General features: G+C 38.5%; 1 protein-coding gene across 2 annotated transcripts; it reads left to right on the forward strand.

The window, feature by feature from the left end:
* Positions 1–1,978: 1,978 nt before the first annotated feature.
* STARD3NL (STARD3 N-terminal like) lies at positions 1,979–15,734 on the forward strand. Of its 2 annotated transcripts, XM_009703131.1 has the most exons (8): positions 1,979–2,276; positions 5,032–5,109; positions 7,132–7,209; positions 8,887–8,940; positions 9,043–9,160; positions 11,702–11,800; positions 14,350–14,419; positions 15,248–15,734. In XM_009703131.1, the coding sequence occupies exons 1-7, from the start codon at positions 2,052–2,054 to the stop codon at positions 14,400–14,402; spliced, it is 705 nt and encodes a 234-aa protein (XP_009701433.1). In that variant the 5' UTR covers positions 1,979–2,051; the 3' UTR covers positions 14,403–14,419; positions 15,248–15,734. The 2 variants fall into 2 exon arrangements, with proteins under 2 accessions (XP_009701433.1, XP_009701434.1); XM_009703132.1 differs by lacking the exon at positions 7,132–7,209 and having other exon boundaries at positions 1,981–2,276.
* The last annotated feature ends 24 nt before the right edge of the window (positions 15,735–15,758 follow it).

A 15,758-nucleotide genomic window follows, 5' to 3' on the forward strand; every position in this document is an offset into this window, starting at 1 on the left:
CATAAAACAGGCTGAGAAGGGGCAGGCAAGCGTGGTTCTCTGTAGTGTTTTGGGGTTTGTGTTTGTTTGTTTTTTTGTAATGGTGTTTCCTCTTTTCTAATGTCTAACAGTGTTTATAAATTCTAATTGTGCATGACTCGGAGGAGGAGAGGGACCATGTATTACAGAGTTGAGACTAGTACTTACTAGGAACAGTCATTACACAAATGACCTCTCACCCAAAGTTAGTTAAACAACAGGTTGAGAATGAGAAGTAACGAAGGTGCTCAGTTGTAGATCTGCTTGAAAAGATCTTGAAACAGGAGCGAGTGCAGTACAACAATTTGTCTTGATATTTATTCTGGTTGATGATGAAACTGATTATCTCAATGTTATATTCCCACTTCTTAGTTCCTCTGGTCACATGTGCTCTGCTAACACTTCATTAAAGGAGATTAGGCCCAGCCAAAGGCCTGTTCACTTTCCTGGTCCTATGGCTTACGTCTGAGAATCAGAAGACACGTACCTCGCGTTGCATTTGGAAAGCCGTGGGCAGTAGCATCCTGGGTTTGATTGCCAGGCAGGAGCAGGATGGCGGTAGCCGGCCTGTGCTTGTGCTTGGCCCTGTGCTTGGTTTGGCCCACAGCCGGATCCCGGGATGAGATGGTGAATTATACTGGCTTGGTTTGCCTCTCTGATCACTTGTTCCCTGCAGACAGACTCAGCTAGCAAGGTAGTTTCTGTCTCGGTGTGGATCTGTTAACGTGCTCATGACGTAGCCCAAGAAAAGCGAAATTTGAACTACCTGAAGGCTGTTACGTGCGACTTGACCTGGACATTGGCCACCCCGGGCTGGCCTGCCTCTTCCTTGCCTCTGATATGTGCACACTGGCAACTCTCTGCCCCACCTTGCCTTTTCCCCTGTGTCCTTGCATCCTTGTGTTTGCCTAGCAGTGTGTTACAGCTGCCCTCTCTGCTTTTCCTGTGGTGCTTTGACTGACTCTGTTCTTGCAGACTTGAAGCTGAAACACTGTTGGAATAGAAGTGGGAAGGATTTCTCTGTTTTGCGGTTTACTGAAAGACAGTCCACAAAGACAAAGTTTTGTTGTTGAATTTCAAGAAGCTATTCCCCCAGAGTTACAGAAGCTTGTCTGATGTGATTTGTATTGCAGGGTGTATAGTTTAATCTGAGTGTTTTGCATAAAATTAAATTTTCTGTGTGTTTCCTTGAAACTTTTGTGACCTTCTTAGTCAACTCTTTCTAGAAGCTTTAATTGGGAAAACGTTCTCATGGAGTAATGTAGTGAATAGTACACCAAACTGGTCCAGTTTTGTAAGAAATTTAACCTGAAAACAAATTTTTAAAAGCCTTGTAGTCAGAAGAGACTTGGGATAATTGCATTACCTTTAGCTGCTGGGATGCATAGAGTTTTTTCAGAGAGACCCTGTCTGGCAGTGCAAGTTCTTGTAGCAGCTGAATTTATCTATAGAGCAAATAGCAGTGTATTTGCTATATAGAATGATTACTACAGTATTCAGGGTTTTTAATGGACCTTTAATCTTTTGGTTGTGTCAGCTCTGGATGTGCTGGTAGCTGACACTGCCATTTTTCAGGAATTGTATGTGGAACTTCCTTTAAGTTGCCTTCCTATTGAGAGTGTTTAAATCAGAATTGGAAACCTTAAAGATGCACAGCATCATGCTTTTTATTCATTCTCATTTAATGATCTCACGTGGAGAATGGAGCCTTCTAAATCTAGACAGTGCTCCCTTATTCCCACCAGTCTAATTGAACATTAATTCTCTTGCTTCACAAATCCTCTGAGAGATGAAGAGAGCCTAGATATGTCTTATTTTAGAAATGATTTTTAGAACCTACTTGCCAAATTCTCTTAGTTGTCAGTTTAGCAAAAAGAGGACTGACATGGTGAGATAAAAATACCTACTGGAATTCTGGGGTTTTGGTGACTAATGTGTTTTGGTTTTGTTTGTTTGTTTAGAAATTCCTCCTATATGGATCAGCCTTCTAGTGATGGTGAAACTGGAAGAAGACCACTCTAAGCAAACCCAGGATGAATCGGGTGCCAGGTGATACAGAAAATGCTCACAGTAGCAGTGTGGAATCCTGTCCTTCCTTGCGGGATGTCCACTCCATCAACCCCACGCAGCTGATGGCAAGGATTGAATCATACGAAGGCAGAGAGAAGAAAGGCATATCAGATGTCAGAAGGACTTTCTGTTTGTTTGTTACATTTGATCTCTTATTCATAACCTTGCTGTGGATAATAGAATTAAATGTGAGTTGTCTGCTCAGTACCCTTAGACTTTATTAATTTGTTTATTCACTTCAGGAGTGGTTAATGAGTTGCTCTTTTCTATCCCAAACTATGTGCTATTCCTATCTGTTGAAATTAAAGCAGCTTCTTACTTTTAAGCTTTCATGAACATAGTATCTACTCAACTGCATCTGCTTTTAGTCCGTAGGATACATGGCTGCTTATCTTCTTATCGTTAAACCTTTTGATGTTCCTGTAGTCTATGAACAATGCTGAAGAAACCATTGGAAATCCAGTGGACTTACAAAACCGTTACTGTACATCTCTGAGTTTGGCACGGAGTGTGAATTTTAACAGGATTCGAGAGTTTGTCTTCTAAGTAGCTCAGTCAGTGATATTTCACTGAGGGATTAGTCCCTGGAAAGACTTCAGTGGCCAAAACCTTTCTTTTACTGTTATGTATTTTCTTTGAGACAAACTTAAGTGTGCAATGCATTGTGTATGGCAGGGTACATTTAACCAACAAACTCCCACGGTTGACACCTTTTAACTCCAGCATTTATAATTTGGAAAACGAGGCAGTTCTCCTGAAATTTCCAGAAAGCAATAGGATAGCTGATTTGTTGTTATTTCGTAAGTAGCATCCTAGTTCTTGAGCTAGGTTTTAAGCTATAATCTAAAGTATGCCTTTAAGAAGGGACACACAGGAAAAATGGGAGGAATCCCTTTTCTAGACAAGAAAGATCTTGAGTAAACTTTTTTTGTCAGCATTCCTTTACAAGATAAATACCCTTAGTTATTGATCTGACATTATGAATTTTCAGGAGCTGACTGTTCAAGTAGTTCATTGATATATTGAAAAAATAACACTTTTCAATTTAATTTGAGAAAGCAAATTTGCTTACTGTAATTTTGGGACTAGACTTCGTTGTCTGTCTAAGAGGAAAGACTGTTATATCCAGTGCATACAGTTAGCTTGTCTCAGAGAAGCTGCATAGTGTTCCAATGCATTTCTTTTTTTGGCCAGTGTCTCAACAGCTTGAGCTTGTTCCACTAAAAGGAGCAGTGTCTGGGTTTGTATCTCTTGTCGAGGATTCAGAGTACAGATTTTCATATTAGTGCTCTTAGAATATCTAAGACTCTGTACAGAAAATGCTACCAACTCATGATGTTTCATTTTGAATGCTGCAGCATTAAGGGACATCAAGATCCTAGCAGTTTTCTTTGTGAAAAGCTTTCTTTTAAGGAGAACATACTACGAACTGGAGTCGTATACTGCAAAATGTCAGCAGAAATGAAAAACAGGTTTTTGTCTTTGGAAGTCATAATATTAGAAGCCATCATTTGATATCTGGGATCTGATGCATGGTTAGGCTTTTTTGTTCTGTTTTTTAAGTTAAGTTTTGTTCATTGGGAAGTCAAATAGCACTGCGTTAGGATTGTCCATCACTGGTACATAGGTAATGAGACTTCAGAATTGCTGCCAGAGTTCCTGTAAGTATTGTTTTCCCTTTGTCGCCATTATCCAGGGTGCTTAGGTTTAATTTATTTTTGAACACTTCAGGGAGTAGCTCCATGGCAGTTTTAGCAAAGCCTAAATCGAGGCTGTCGTGGTTCTCTGTAGCCATGCAGTGAACAGCTTGGAGCAGGGGAAGCTGATCTTCCTTATTTATGCTGGAAACAGATGATCACAGCTGATGCAGTAGAGCAACCAAGAGGAAGCTGTATTTAGAAAGTTATTTGTCAGGTAGCCATAGAGGAGAAGGAGAGGAGAAAAAAAAAATAGAAGAAATTTGGAATTGGAGTGAATAGTCTCAGGAAAACACTGTCCAGCGCTATAGTTGGGCAAAGTGTGGAAGTGTCTAGACTGCATTGCTTTGAGATGGTGAGCATATGTTGTTGCTGTGCTTTGGTACCTCCTTTAAAAGGACAACAGTAGTCAAACTCAAAATTAAAGCCTTCTGTTGGTGTCGTTTTCCAGTGCTTTACGTAACTATTTCATGCGATGTTTAATTATTGAATTTAATATTAAAAACAATAGATATGGACACGAAGGTTTTTTGCTCCCAACTAAGAGATATACTTGCTCTCTGACCCAATACATCCTAAATGATTTTCTTACTAACCCAGTTTGAACAGAAAAGTGACGAATCCTTCCACTTGAAACACACACACATGTAATTCTTAATTCTTTCATTTGCTTGAGGGGATTAAACTTGGACATTAGTTATTTGTGGGTGAATGGTCTAATAGTTGCAGCTTCTCTGTTTTTTACAGCGGGTTTTTTGCTTAGCTCTGTTAAAACAAATAGTATGTATGCTGATAAGGAACAGATCTGGAGTATGAGTTCAGTTACTGTTTTGTTTCCTATTTGCTAACATGTGACTGACTAGAGCTAGTTTCTGGGTGGCTTTTTGATCAGCTGTTTTGATCCTCCTTATGAGACATAAAATGCTCTGTGAATTTGTGTAACAGACCTTACATTTAATCATTTCTTCTGTCAACAACTTGTTTGCTTTTATTTTGGGACAGTCTGAAATGTAGCTTGCATAGGCCAGGTGATGATCCTAAGTGTTTTCACTTTGAAAATTGTGTATAATAATGAGAAACAAATAAGGACACTAATCTTGAATTCTTAGCATGTCCCCTGTACTTAGTTTAATGATCTTTTTGTGCATCAGTAGGGAACTATTAATTTCACCCTTCAGATTTTTGTATATTTTGGCTTCAGTAACTTCTGTTCTAAAGCTGTGTGTGTGGTGTTGTTCCTTTGTAGGTAAAAGGAGGCATTGAGACTACCTTACAGAAAGAAGTCCTACAGTATGACTACTCTTCTTCATATTTTGATATATTTGTAAGTGTTCTTCAAAAAAAACCCACAAACAAGAGAAAACAAAACCAACAAAAAAAAGCAGCAGAAGTATATTTTTCATGCTTCTACAGACATTCTCTAGTTTGAGTCGTGTGAAAGGGTTGATCTTTTCTTGATAATTTAAACCAGAAGGACTTGTGCCAAATTTCACCAGTCTAGGTGTTGCCCAGTCCTGCTTTAGCGTCAGGCTCATGGATCCTGTGGATAGAGATGTTTAGGCACACTTAAATTGCATCTTCTGCTTTGAGGGGTGTAGAAAAGCAGATGAAAAACTCAGTGAAGAATGTGAGGCTGATGTAACATAAAGATAATTCATTAAGAGAACACAACCAGTAGTCCTCCAGCTGTAAAATCGTTTTGTTTAAACAGATGTTTTTGGCCTTCCACAGAAGTAAGTCAGTTGCAGTGAGGAGAGACTTGTTCCCAGGTTGGCCTGTATAGGTCAGGTTTTTTCAGATTTCTGTGTTTTAACTGAAACAGGTTTTTTTAACATTGTACTAAAAACAGATGACCTGAAGTATGATTCTCCTTTACTATGTGTAAGCAGCTTAGGCACATGAGAGGAACTCTACTGCCTTAGGAAATTTCTCTGCCTTTCAGCAGCACCGTAGCTCAGTAGTTGCGATGCATTTTGCACTGCATGGACCAAGTTACTGATCTCAATGTAAATGCTGTTTCTTTACAGTTCTTCTAAAGGGCCCCATGTTTTTACAAGATCATTAATTTTACCAGATCTTGTTTGCCTGGCAGGGGTAAATTGGTTTGGTATCGGTCATTTTATATTGATGACGATATTCAGAATCTCTCTTTGAAATTGGTGTAAAAACTCATCCCTGTTTCTGCATTGGACCATTTGCTGTGTCAAATGGAATGAGGTACTGGACGCAAAAATTTCATAAGCTAGCAAACTATGCTACTTCTCCCTTTTTCTCTTGTTATTTTGCTGGCAGGTTCTCTGTGATACACCTTACTGCAGAAGGCAAAAAATGTTATGTGTAAATGTTGATGCTCTGGAAATTATTTTGTCCTGTAGTTGAACCAAGGGTTAAAAATATGTGATGCAAAATAGTAGACTTTTATTCCTTGGGAAGGAACTAGGTCATTGAATTCTGCAAAATGATTTGTAGGCTTATATAGGATTTCTTGTGTTTCTACTACGTATCACTGAAACATACATGTTTGCATAAGATTAAATGGGTTCTTCTTACTTGTGGCCGTGTCTGTTCTTGATGTCTCTTCATTATTAAGCCTTTGTGTCACCTTTTTTAGATTATGAACACGTCTTTTAAAACAAGTTGGAGGCAATCTAATGTCAAACAATAAACAGGGAAATTGAGAGTTAGGGTCCCTGATTCAGAAATCTCATTTGTCTGCTATTGATTTAATTTTCTGGCCTAGAAATACCATAACTTACCTTTCTTTATTGTAAAATATTTGGAACAGCTTGCTGTTGCAGGTGTCTCCATAAAGAGTAATTGATTCTTGCAAGGTTAATATTTCAATAAATACGAAAAATGTATTTAGTAGAAAATTGTTTTTAAAAATTCTTCCCATTTTCTGATTGCGTTTATGAAGTCTTTACAGTTTTTAATTATATTCTTGTGCAGTAGCACACCAAGATCAGTGAGATGCACAGTGATGCTCAAGGCATTTGCTGGATTAACTGCATCTAGATTTTAACTGCATAGATTCCAGTCAGGTAAAATGATCATGAACATACATTGTGTAGTTTTCTTATGTTTCTAACTTATTTGTGAAATTGCACGTGCTTGCATATTTGAGCCTATGTAGGCATGTGAGTGGTGGTATTTGCTTTACAAATGGGAAATTATGTTCTGTTTCTGTTTTATAAGCACACATTCAAATTTATTTCTCAGTAACAGAACTTAGATTGTCCTGTTTTAAGTTGCTTTGTAAGCAGTTAGTATTTTCGGTGAGCTGAGAATCTTGTGGTTCTTCTGTGTTCTGAATTAACCAACAAATATTTTTTTCCTTTCTCTATAGCTACTGGCAGTCTTTCGATTTAAGGTGTTAATACTTGCATATGCAATGTGCAGACTGCGCCATTGGTGGGCAATAGCTGTGAGTAGTAGCCAAGCATAATGGAGTTTTAACTAGAGTGGATCAAACAGACAAAATTTTAGATGCCTCTTAACGCTTGTATGTTAAGAATCATCTCGATGCTATATATAAAAATTTGCTGTACAATAACAGATTAAAAACTTCTGGAAGATTTTCAGCCTAAAGACAAGAATTTAATAGCACAGTGGGTGTGATCCTTATTAGCTATTATGTTAATACAAATTAAAGACTTATTTTGTATCCAGTATGGATGGCTAGTCGCAACTACTTGTTACCTCTGACTTGTTAATTAATGTTTGAAATATATTTGCATTTGAAATAGTGAACTGTATTCTAAAAGAAGAATTGGCACTATTGTACCAGAGATCCAGCTGTCCATTAACTCCCACGTTCTTAGTTTTTCAGAGCTTTAGATGCCACCCGTTGAACACTAGCACCTGTATTGCTTCATGCTCCAATACAAAACATTGAAAATGCATCCCTTCTTAGAAAGGACGTTCTTGAGAACTGTAGGCAATCACAGTGGACTGGAGCAAATATCTTTAATGCAGCTGTACTGTGTGCATGAGAAAGAATGCAAAACTTAATGACAAGTTCATACTTCCACCAGTCAATACTATAGATTGTAATACAATAGGCATATTGCTGGCTTAGTGCATTGTAAATCTTAGACTTTGTTCCTCTTACACTGTGGTAGGTGTGAGTGAGTAGCATGCCATTTGTTTAGTAGTCCAAGATTACATGCCATGATTTTTATAAAATTTTGTTGTTAGCATGGCACAAACACATACATAGTAGTAACTGCTGCTCTGATTGTGTTTAAGTGCACGCCTCAGAATCCTTTACTCTTAGTTGTGTAGCTTTAGAGTATTTCTTCCAATGCCATCCTCCAGCCTGATGCAGTTTGTGAGGTGATGAAAGTGAACCCATCGTGGTAGTAAGCAATCAGATATATCAAGCTTCACTGAGGGTTTTGCAGAAGCCATTAATCTTAAAATCCTACTGGTGCTTACCAGAAGCTAGTTAGGTTCTACTATTTTTTTAAAGAATTGCTGGACCCAAATGCACTAATAGAGTTAGAAGCCTTCCTTAAGTGAATAGTACTTGTCCACTGCTTTTTTGGGTTTTTTTAAATGTTTTATGCAGCCTGCCATTGTTTAAATGTCAGGGCGTATCAGATCTTCAGAGTGATTCATTTTTCGCAATATTAGTACATGAATTAAAATACTAATTCAGATTTACTCCTGCAAAGATGTTTTGTTATTTGAAATGGATCTTTTGATTTGGATGATAGTAAAAAGCATTTGGAGTAATTACTGTTTGCTTTTTCCCAAAATACATAGATGATTTTTTTTAAGGGATTTGGTGAATAAAATACTGCATCTTCATTATATAGTAAGATCACAATTTATATGACTTGGCATCTGTGTAGCATCTAAACTGCTTATCTGCTGTGTGGAAATCAACATTTGGAGATGTCATTATTAAAAGTTATTAAAATAACCTCCTTGATAAAGATAACACTTTAAGTTAGTTGTATCATTCTTGTTACATTTTATTAATCTATGATCTTGCTGTTCTTGGTAAATATTTAAAGTTGCAACTGATAGATAATGGCAGAAATGAGAGATTAAATCTATTTTTTAGTCTTAACTGTTCTTACCCTGTCTCTTTCAGTTTACAACAGCAGTGACCAGTGCCTTTTTATTAGCAAAAGTAATTATTTCACAGGTATATATTCTAATCAAATGTTTGTTTTACTTTGCTGCTTTCTTGAAAGCAAGATTCTTCCGGGTAATTTCTGTAATGTTGTGTGGTTTTGTTTCCTTCAAGCTGTTCTCACAGGGTGCTTTTGGCTACGTGCTGCCCATCATATCCTTCATACTTGCCTGGATTGAAACATGGTTCTTGGACTTCAAAGTGTTACCGCAAGAAGCTGAAGAGGAAAACAGTAAGCTTTTGCTATTTCTCCTCAATTGTTGTAGTTGGCAACGTTGGATCCCATATTATCTGGCAGAAGAATGCTTCTTTCAGCTTCTCAAAATTTCAAGAGCTCTGGGGAAAATTAAATCATATGGCATAATTTTTCTTTTTCTGGAAAGGAACATATGCCTTCAAAGAAGTGGGGCTTTTATTAATTTAGGGAGGCAAAGCTAAAAGTTACAAGGGCCAGATCAGCAATTTGTCCAGCACTTGGGAATGTATATGATTTTCTGTGCTTAAGACATGAAAATTTAACTGACCTGGGCTTGTAAAATTTTATTTTCTGGGTAATGCATACAGTAAGTGTCTGGTTCCTTTTTTAGGAAGGGTAGAAACAATAACTCAGTGTCACTAGCTCTTCTTTTGAGGTGGAAAAGGGAAAACAAAGAAATATTGTGGAGAGTCTGCTTCATGCACAGACAGAATGAGACTAGAGCACGTAGGAATTTCAGCCTCTTCAGGATGAGGCAGCAGGTCATCTAACACTCAGTGTATTCAACTCAGCCGAGGAAACCCATTGATTTAGTTGAAAGAGAATATTGCTTGAGTGGTGAGGAGGAGAAAACATAGAATTCTGCTACAGATGTTTTGTTAGTTTCCACAGCAGGAGAGTAATTACCCAGCAAACTTGTTTGTGCATCCTTACCTGAAATGCAGTCTGAAACTCTGTTGGAAGGGCATCTTTGCCTGTCAGGTAAAAATAAAAAATTTTACATGGACATGGATGCCTCCATTATTTTTTTTTTAGCACTCTGAAAGTTAATCTTTCTACTTTGATCCATTCCCTCTTCTTTTCCACTGCTCCATGAAAGAAGTTGGTTAAATGGGTGTGCTGGCTTTTGCCTAGAGAAAGGGAAACTTAGAGTAACTTCCCCCCACACACACACACCTTGAGGGAGTGAGGAAATAACAGCTGCATCACACTTATTTTAGCGGATAAGAAATTTAACCAATTCGGAGATTTTTGCATTTTTTTAATACTGAATATTCATAGACAAAGACAGTATTTGATACATACACATGTCAATACTTGATGATCATATTCATAAAACTGAGATATTATTGCTAAATCCCTGTAGGATTCAGTGACACTTTCTTTTTTTTCATTCCTGTTGAGCTTGGCATAGATGGTATTTATTTAGAAATATATGCTTTTAGTTGAACTCTGCATATTTTGAAAAAAGATGGGTTTTCACTGGAAAATGCTGATTTTAAGCAATTAAGTCAGACAAATGATAGGCACGTTGGATTGTGTTGCTGGTGGTACTTATATAGTGCCTTATTTGCTTTTAAATCTGAGACAGATAATGAAAATAGATTTTAATAGTTTTTGCTTTTTGACCAGGTATTTTTCTCTCCTGTCTGTAGTGGGAGTGGAAGCTGACTTTTTTCCATCTTACTGTTTTGTTTTAAAAAAAACAAGCAAACAAACAAACAAGCCCACCACAGCAATTTTCTGCCTAATGCAACAGTGCTCATAATTTGGAGAAGTTTTGTCTGTAACTTTAAAAAAGAAAAAAAAAGAAGAAGAAGGAAAAAGGGCAAAACTGTCTTTCCACTGAAGATTTCCAGCTCTAAAAGTTTCCTTCTGTGAGCAGGATTTAAAGCTAAAATCCAACCAGTATGTGTCTTCTAGTACCTCATTGTCCTCTAGTGACTCATTGTTAGGTATAGAGACTGACCTTCCTCTTTTGGACAGAGTGGAAATATAAGTAAAATAGATGTCTCCTTTGGAGACTTTGAACTGGTTAATAAGATGAATTGGTATGCAGAAATAGTAGTTTGAGTTGGAAAGAGATTTTTTTAATAACTGCTGGCTACCCCAGCTCTCCAGACTCAGTAAAACATCAAGGTTTTTTGTTTTTTTTCGTTTCCCCCTATCAGTCTTCATGTGGCAGAGTAGAGGATGGAAGTTCAATAGCCTTATGTTGACCTAAAAGCCATCTTTGCCCTGTTATTATCAGAAGACCTGTTGATGGCAGTAAGGATGAGATGAACTAGCTACTCCCCCAACCCCTTTTGGGTTTTGTCCTGTATTCAACATACCAGAATAGCCCCATGTCATTTCCAAATCATTTTCCTGATTTTAGATGAAGTTGAGCCTAAAGGAGTTGAAGGTTTGAGTAACTAGGTATGTTGAGACAGATAGGGGAAAGCACACCATTAATGAAGAGTCTTATAGTGGCAAAGTGAGAAAATAATTAGCCAGTGTATATTAATGAATTTCCATATTGCATCCTAATCATGCAAGTGCACATAGTAGAAGGAAGGATTCCTTAATTCATCTGTGCAGTACCTCTGTTTTGCTAGTGTGTCTCCTTAGCTGCCTGAAGTTATATAGAAGACAACAGTGTTAATTAACCGTTTGCTTTTTTCTGAGAGATTTATTTATAGAAGTACCTTGTAGGAATGCTAATATAATACATCAGTCTTTAAGATCCTTCATCAATACTTGACCTTTGAGATGCTATGTGATAGCATTGAGGATTTTGTTTGTTTTTTCTTTTAGGATTTTTGATAGCGCAGGATGCTTCTGAACGAGCAGCTCTTCTTCACCCAGGAGTCCTCTCCGATGGGCAGTTCTATTCTCCTCCTGAATCTGTAGCAGGTAGCTATGTTCATATAGTGAATGATTTTTTTTGTATTGACATTAAACTCCTGTGTATTTCACCCCCTTCAGAAGGTAAGGCAGGGGAGGGATGAAGGGAAAAAAAATATTTTCCTTTTTAGATGAAAAGTGTACTTTACAATCCTAAACTGAAAGATTCTTTTTTTAATTCAGTAATTCAGTTTAGTTACTACTATCAGTTGAATTACAACACACGTAGTTAGTGGGGCTTTTGACGTGCCCTGAAGGTGTTAAAAACAAGGTAATTCTGAAAGAAAATGGTACCGCAACTGAAAGGAGGCATGTATTGTTTGTTTCTGCCATCGATGATCCTTATGGGTCCCTTCCAACTTGAGATGTTCTATGATCTCATATCTGCTAGCAATAGTGTTTATGCAGCAATGCACTGCTTAATCCAGCCCAAACTTGGAGCTTTACAGTATCTTAGGATAGACAGTGAACCTGAAACTGCTCTAAAGCAGACTGAAATTTCAGTCATTGGAGGCTCTTTTTCTTTCTCATAACAAAAAGCAAAAGCCCCTTCTGTATGAAAAGGCTGGCTGCGTGGTTATATTAAACTGAGGGCAAGTGTTAATTACATCTTAACTCTGCATATCGTGTGCTTTGTTCTAGTTGAGGTATGAGCCGAGTAAGCAAAAAAAAATACATGTAAATACTGCAAGACTTAAGAGTGTTGTTGCAGGCATTTCAAGGAAATGAGTAATTTCTTTATAGATTGAGTGGATTTGAGATATTTGAGGATGCAGCATGAACCCCCAAATCTTATGTCAGGCTTTTTACTGTAAAATGTGAATCTCTTCTGTAAAGCTGTGCTGTATTATGCAATATATTTAAAGTATTAATACCTGCTATTTGCTACGGATACGTTTGCCTGTCTTGCATTATAGAGTTACACACGTTGGTGAATGATATTTTCCGGTCTAATGGCTGTCTCGCTGGTTGCCGAGCATCTTGGCGTAACGAATGACTTAGCGCTCCACCTAGGGATGGCGAAGCCTTAAGACAATGTCGAGTACAACTAATGATTCAAACTGAAAACGTCCTGTAGTTAAAGCTATGAGTCTATCCTAAGGAGTAATTGTTGGAAGTAGTATACTGGATTCAGCCTGGGATTAAGTTGGTTTTTTTTTGGTAATGGATTATGCAGTGTGAGAGGAAGTGGAAGTGGAGCTGACGTGTTTTCCTCGGTGGTTTGGCTGGGTCAGTGTTGTGTGTGCAGTGAGCTATCGCACCTCAGCACGCGTGTGGTATGACAGGTATATCTCTGCTGTCAGGAGGTGACATTTAAAACGGGCTCTGTTGGAATTTTCAGCATATTTGTCTTTTTATGTCTTCCTTGAAGATGCATGTGTCCAGGGCCATGCCCTTTTCCATCCACTTCTTTATATGGGTTGACCCTTCATTTTCAATGTTAGACTTGGTTGCCAAGTAATCATTCTGGAGGTAGCAAGTGGAAAATCAGCCTGGAAAGAGTAAATTTGTACAGTTTCTGTACAATTTGAGCTTCAAAATGAAAGGCAGGTATGCTATTCCAAGAAAGGAAAGGACTTCAGAGTAGTTTGACCAAAGAAACCCACTTAACACCTTTGTCTTTCTTTTTTTACCTCTTTGTGAGAGGGAATGTGTGTCTATAGTTCAGCTTTAAATTGATGGCAAAAGCCCAGGAAAGTCTCCTAGGCATTTTATCAAAGCCAGTTCTTTACTCACCTTTACTTCCCCCCCCCCGTGGGATTCTCATTTAAGCTGCCCAAGACATGTATGGTGAAATGCATGGGCAGTAATTTCCTTAGTTGTCCCTGACAAGGGCTGGCTGCCACCTCAGATGTGGGCAGAGGGATGTGCAGAACTGCAGGTCAGCACTGCTCACCCCGCTTGCTCTCCCTGAAACGACCGATCCATGAAGCCACCTTCCCACAGAGCAGGACCTCCAGCAGGAGCTGGCTCTGGCCACATAGCCCCGTTCCCCGCTAAAACCTTTCTTTTTGGGGCCTTCCAGGGCTTTGTCACAGCTGAGAGCAGGCAGGGGCTGAGGAGAAGAGAACTGGGCAGGGAGAGGCAGAGGGAGCACTTTGGTTTCTGGCTTAGAGTGAGACAATCTCACAGAAATGAATTCATAAAAAATACAGAAATGAATTCATAAAGCTGATTTGACAGTGTCTCCTGAAGTTGTCTTCCAAAGGGCAGGATGTAGCAAGTGGGAAAATCTGCTTGATGGTGAGCACAGGTGGAGTTGATGGTCCTGAGTCTGTTGTAGTGAAGACTTGAAGCACTTGCTAACTGAGTCTGTTGACAGGGCAGGTGTTGTGAGAATGATCCCAGTGCTGGGGTTTTGGGTTGATAACTGTTAAAAAAAAACCTTCAATGTGAAATATCTGAAAAGATAAGAAATCTAAAATAAAAAGTAAGTAGTTTTATGGGAAATAGTTGCTTTGAATTGCCTTTTGATAAGCTGTTATCGGTAGTGGTCTCTTTCTTTTTTCCTTTTTCTTCGCTCAACTGATAATAGTATTCTTGTCTTCCCTTTTCAGGATCTGACGAAGACTCTGAAGAAAAACAAGACAGTGAAAAACCAGTTGTATAGCAAACATGAAAAAGCAGGTAAGTTCCTTTGCATAGAACCTGAATATTCCTAGAAATATTTTTTTTCTTCATATTTCCTTCCTGAATACTTTGAAGGGTGGGCTAACTCTTAAAGTTCATCATCGCTGAACCCACTCTGTCTGTCTTAGCAACCTTCAAGCGGGAAGGCCTGCCGGGCACTGGAGGCTCTGTAGTTGGGGTCCTCGCCTGCCAAGTTCTAGTTAAGCCGGGCCCAGGGTCTGAGAGCTGTTCTGGGGTAGTGTGAAAGGCTGCAGGCTTGGGGTGGAACATTGCCAGCCTTTATTTGTTGGCTGTCCTGGAAAGGGCAGTGGCGGACCAGGTGTGTAAAAGCTCCTTTTGTGGAACAGGGGAGAGATTTCTTTGGAGATGGCAATGGAAGTGTGCTAGGAAGAGATTTTCTTTTAGTTTAGGTCTAGGACAGATATACTCATCTTGAAGATGGCATGGGCAAAACTACTTTGGTATTTCCACTAGTTTGGCATTTCCCCTCCTCAGTCTGTTTACCATTACAAATGGGTTACATTGGAGCAGCTGCGTCTTAAGAATTTTGTAGTGTGTTTTGGTTAAATATGAGAGATGATTTCCTTATTCTGGAAGTTACTTCATTAACTTTTGTAATGATCTTGCCACGTGTGGTGAAGTGAAAGCATAGGGCAAAGCCCAAGCTAGGGGAGCTATTAAATGTTCTTCTGAAGCTTCTGATTTGAAATCTTCTAGTGCTTGTCTGGAAGAGTGGATGACCTTTTCTTTTTGACCTCCCCATTTTCAATCTCTGTTTTCTTGACTTGCGTCTTCCTTCACCCTGACTTGTGTCATCTGTTACAGAAAGGAAATCTCTTAAGGGAAGTTGTTGGGGTTTGGAAACTGGCGACAGAGTCTGTGGGTGACTCGCTGGTGGAGCTGCTGACAGAATTTATTCCTTGGAAAGCAAAGGGAATGGTTCCCATGTACTGTAATACCTCACAAAGACGTACCTTGTTGACATATGTATATTAGGTTGCCTCCCAGGTGGTATGAAAATATTTGTCCATGATGTATTTTATTATTCAGTGACTCCTGAAGTTGATCTTCTAATGACTAGGTAATTACTGGAAAGTGTTGTCTTGTGTACCTAATCAAGAGACTGGTAATATAATGAAGTAAAACTTCTCTATGGTGGAAGTATATTTAATGACTGTTGGGACTCACTAGGTAAAATTATTTTATGTTATTGCAAATGTGTCATTAGTTTTATGTTTACTTTTTTTTAACTCCATGGATTTTCTTTTTTAATGGATATGTTCACTTTCTAAAATAAAAAGGTTAAAACATGGGTAATGCATTATGGTTATTTTGT

The sequence above is a fragment of the Cariama cristata genome, unplaced genomic scaffold (genome assembly GCF_000690535.1).
Source record: "Cariama cristata isolate BGI_N322 unplaced genomic scaffold, ASM69053v1 scaffold31606, whole genome shotgun sequence".
Classification (NCBI taxonomy): domain Eukaryota; kingdom Metazoa; phylum Chordata; class Aves; order Cariamiformes; family Cariamidae; genus Cariama; species Cariama cristata.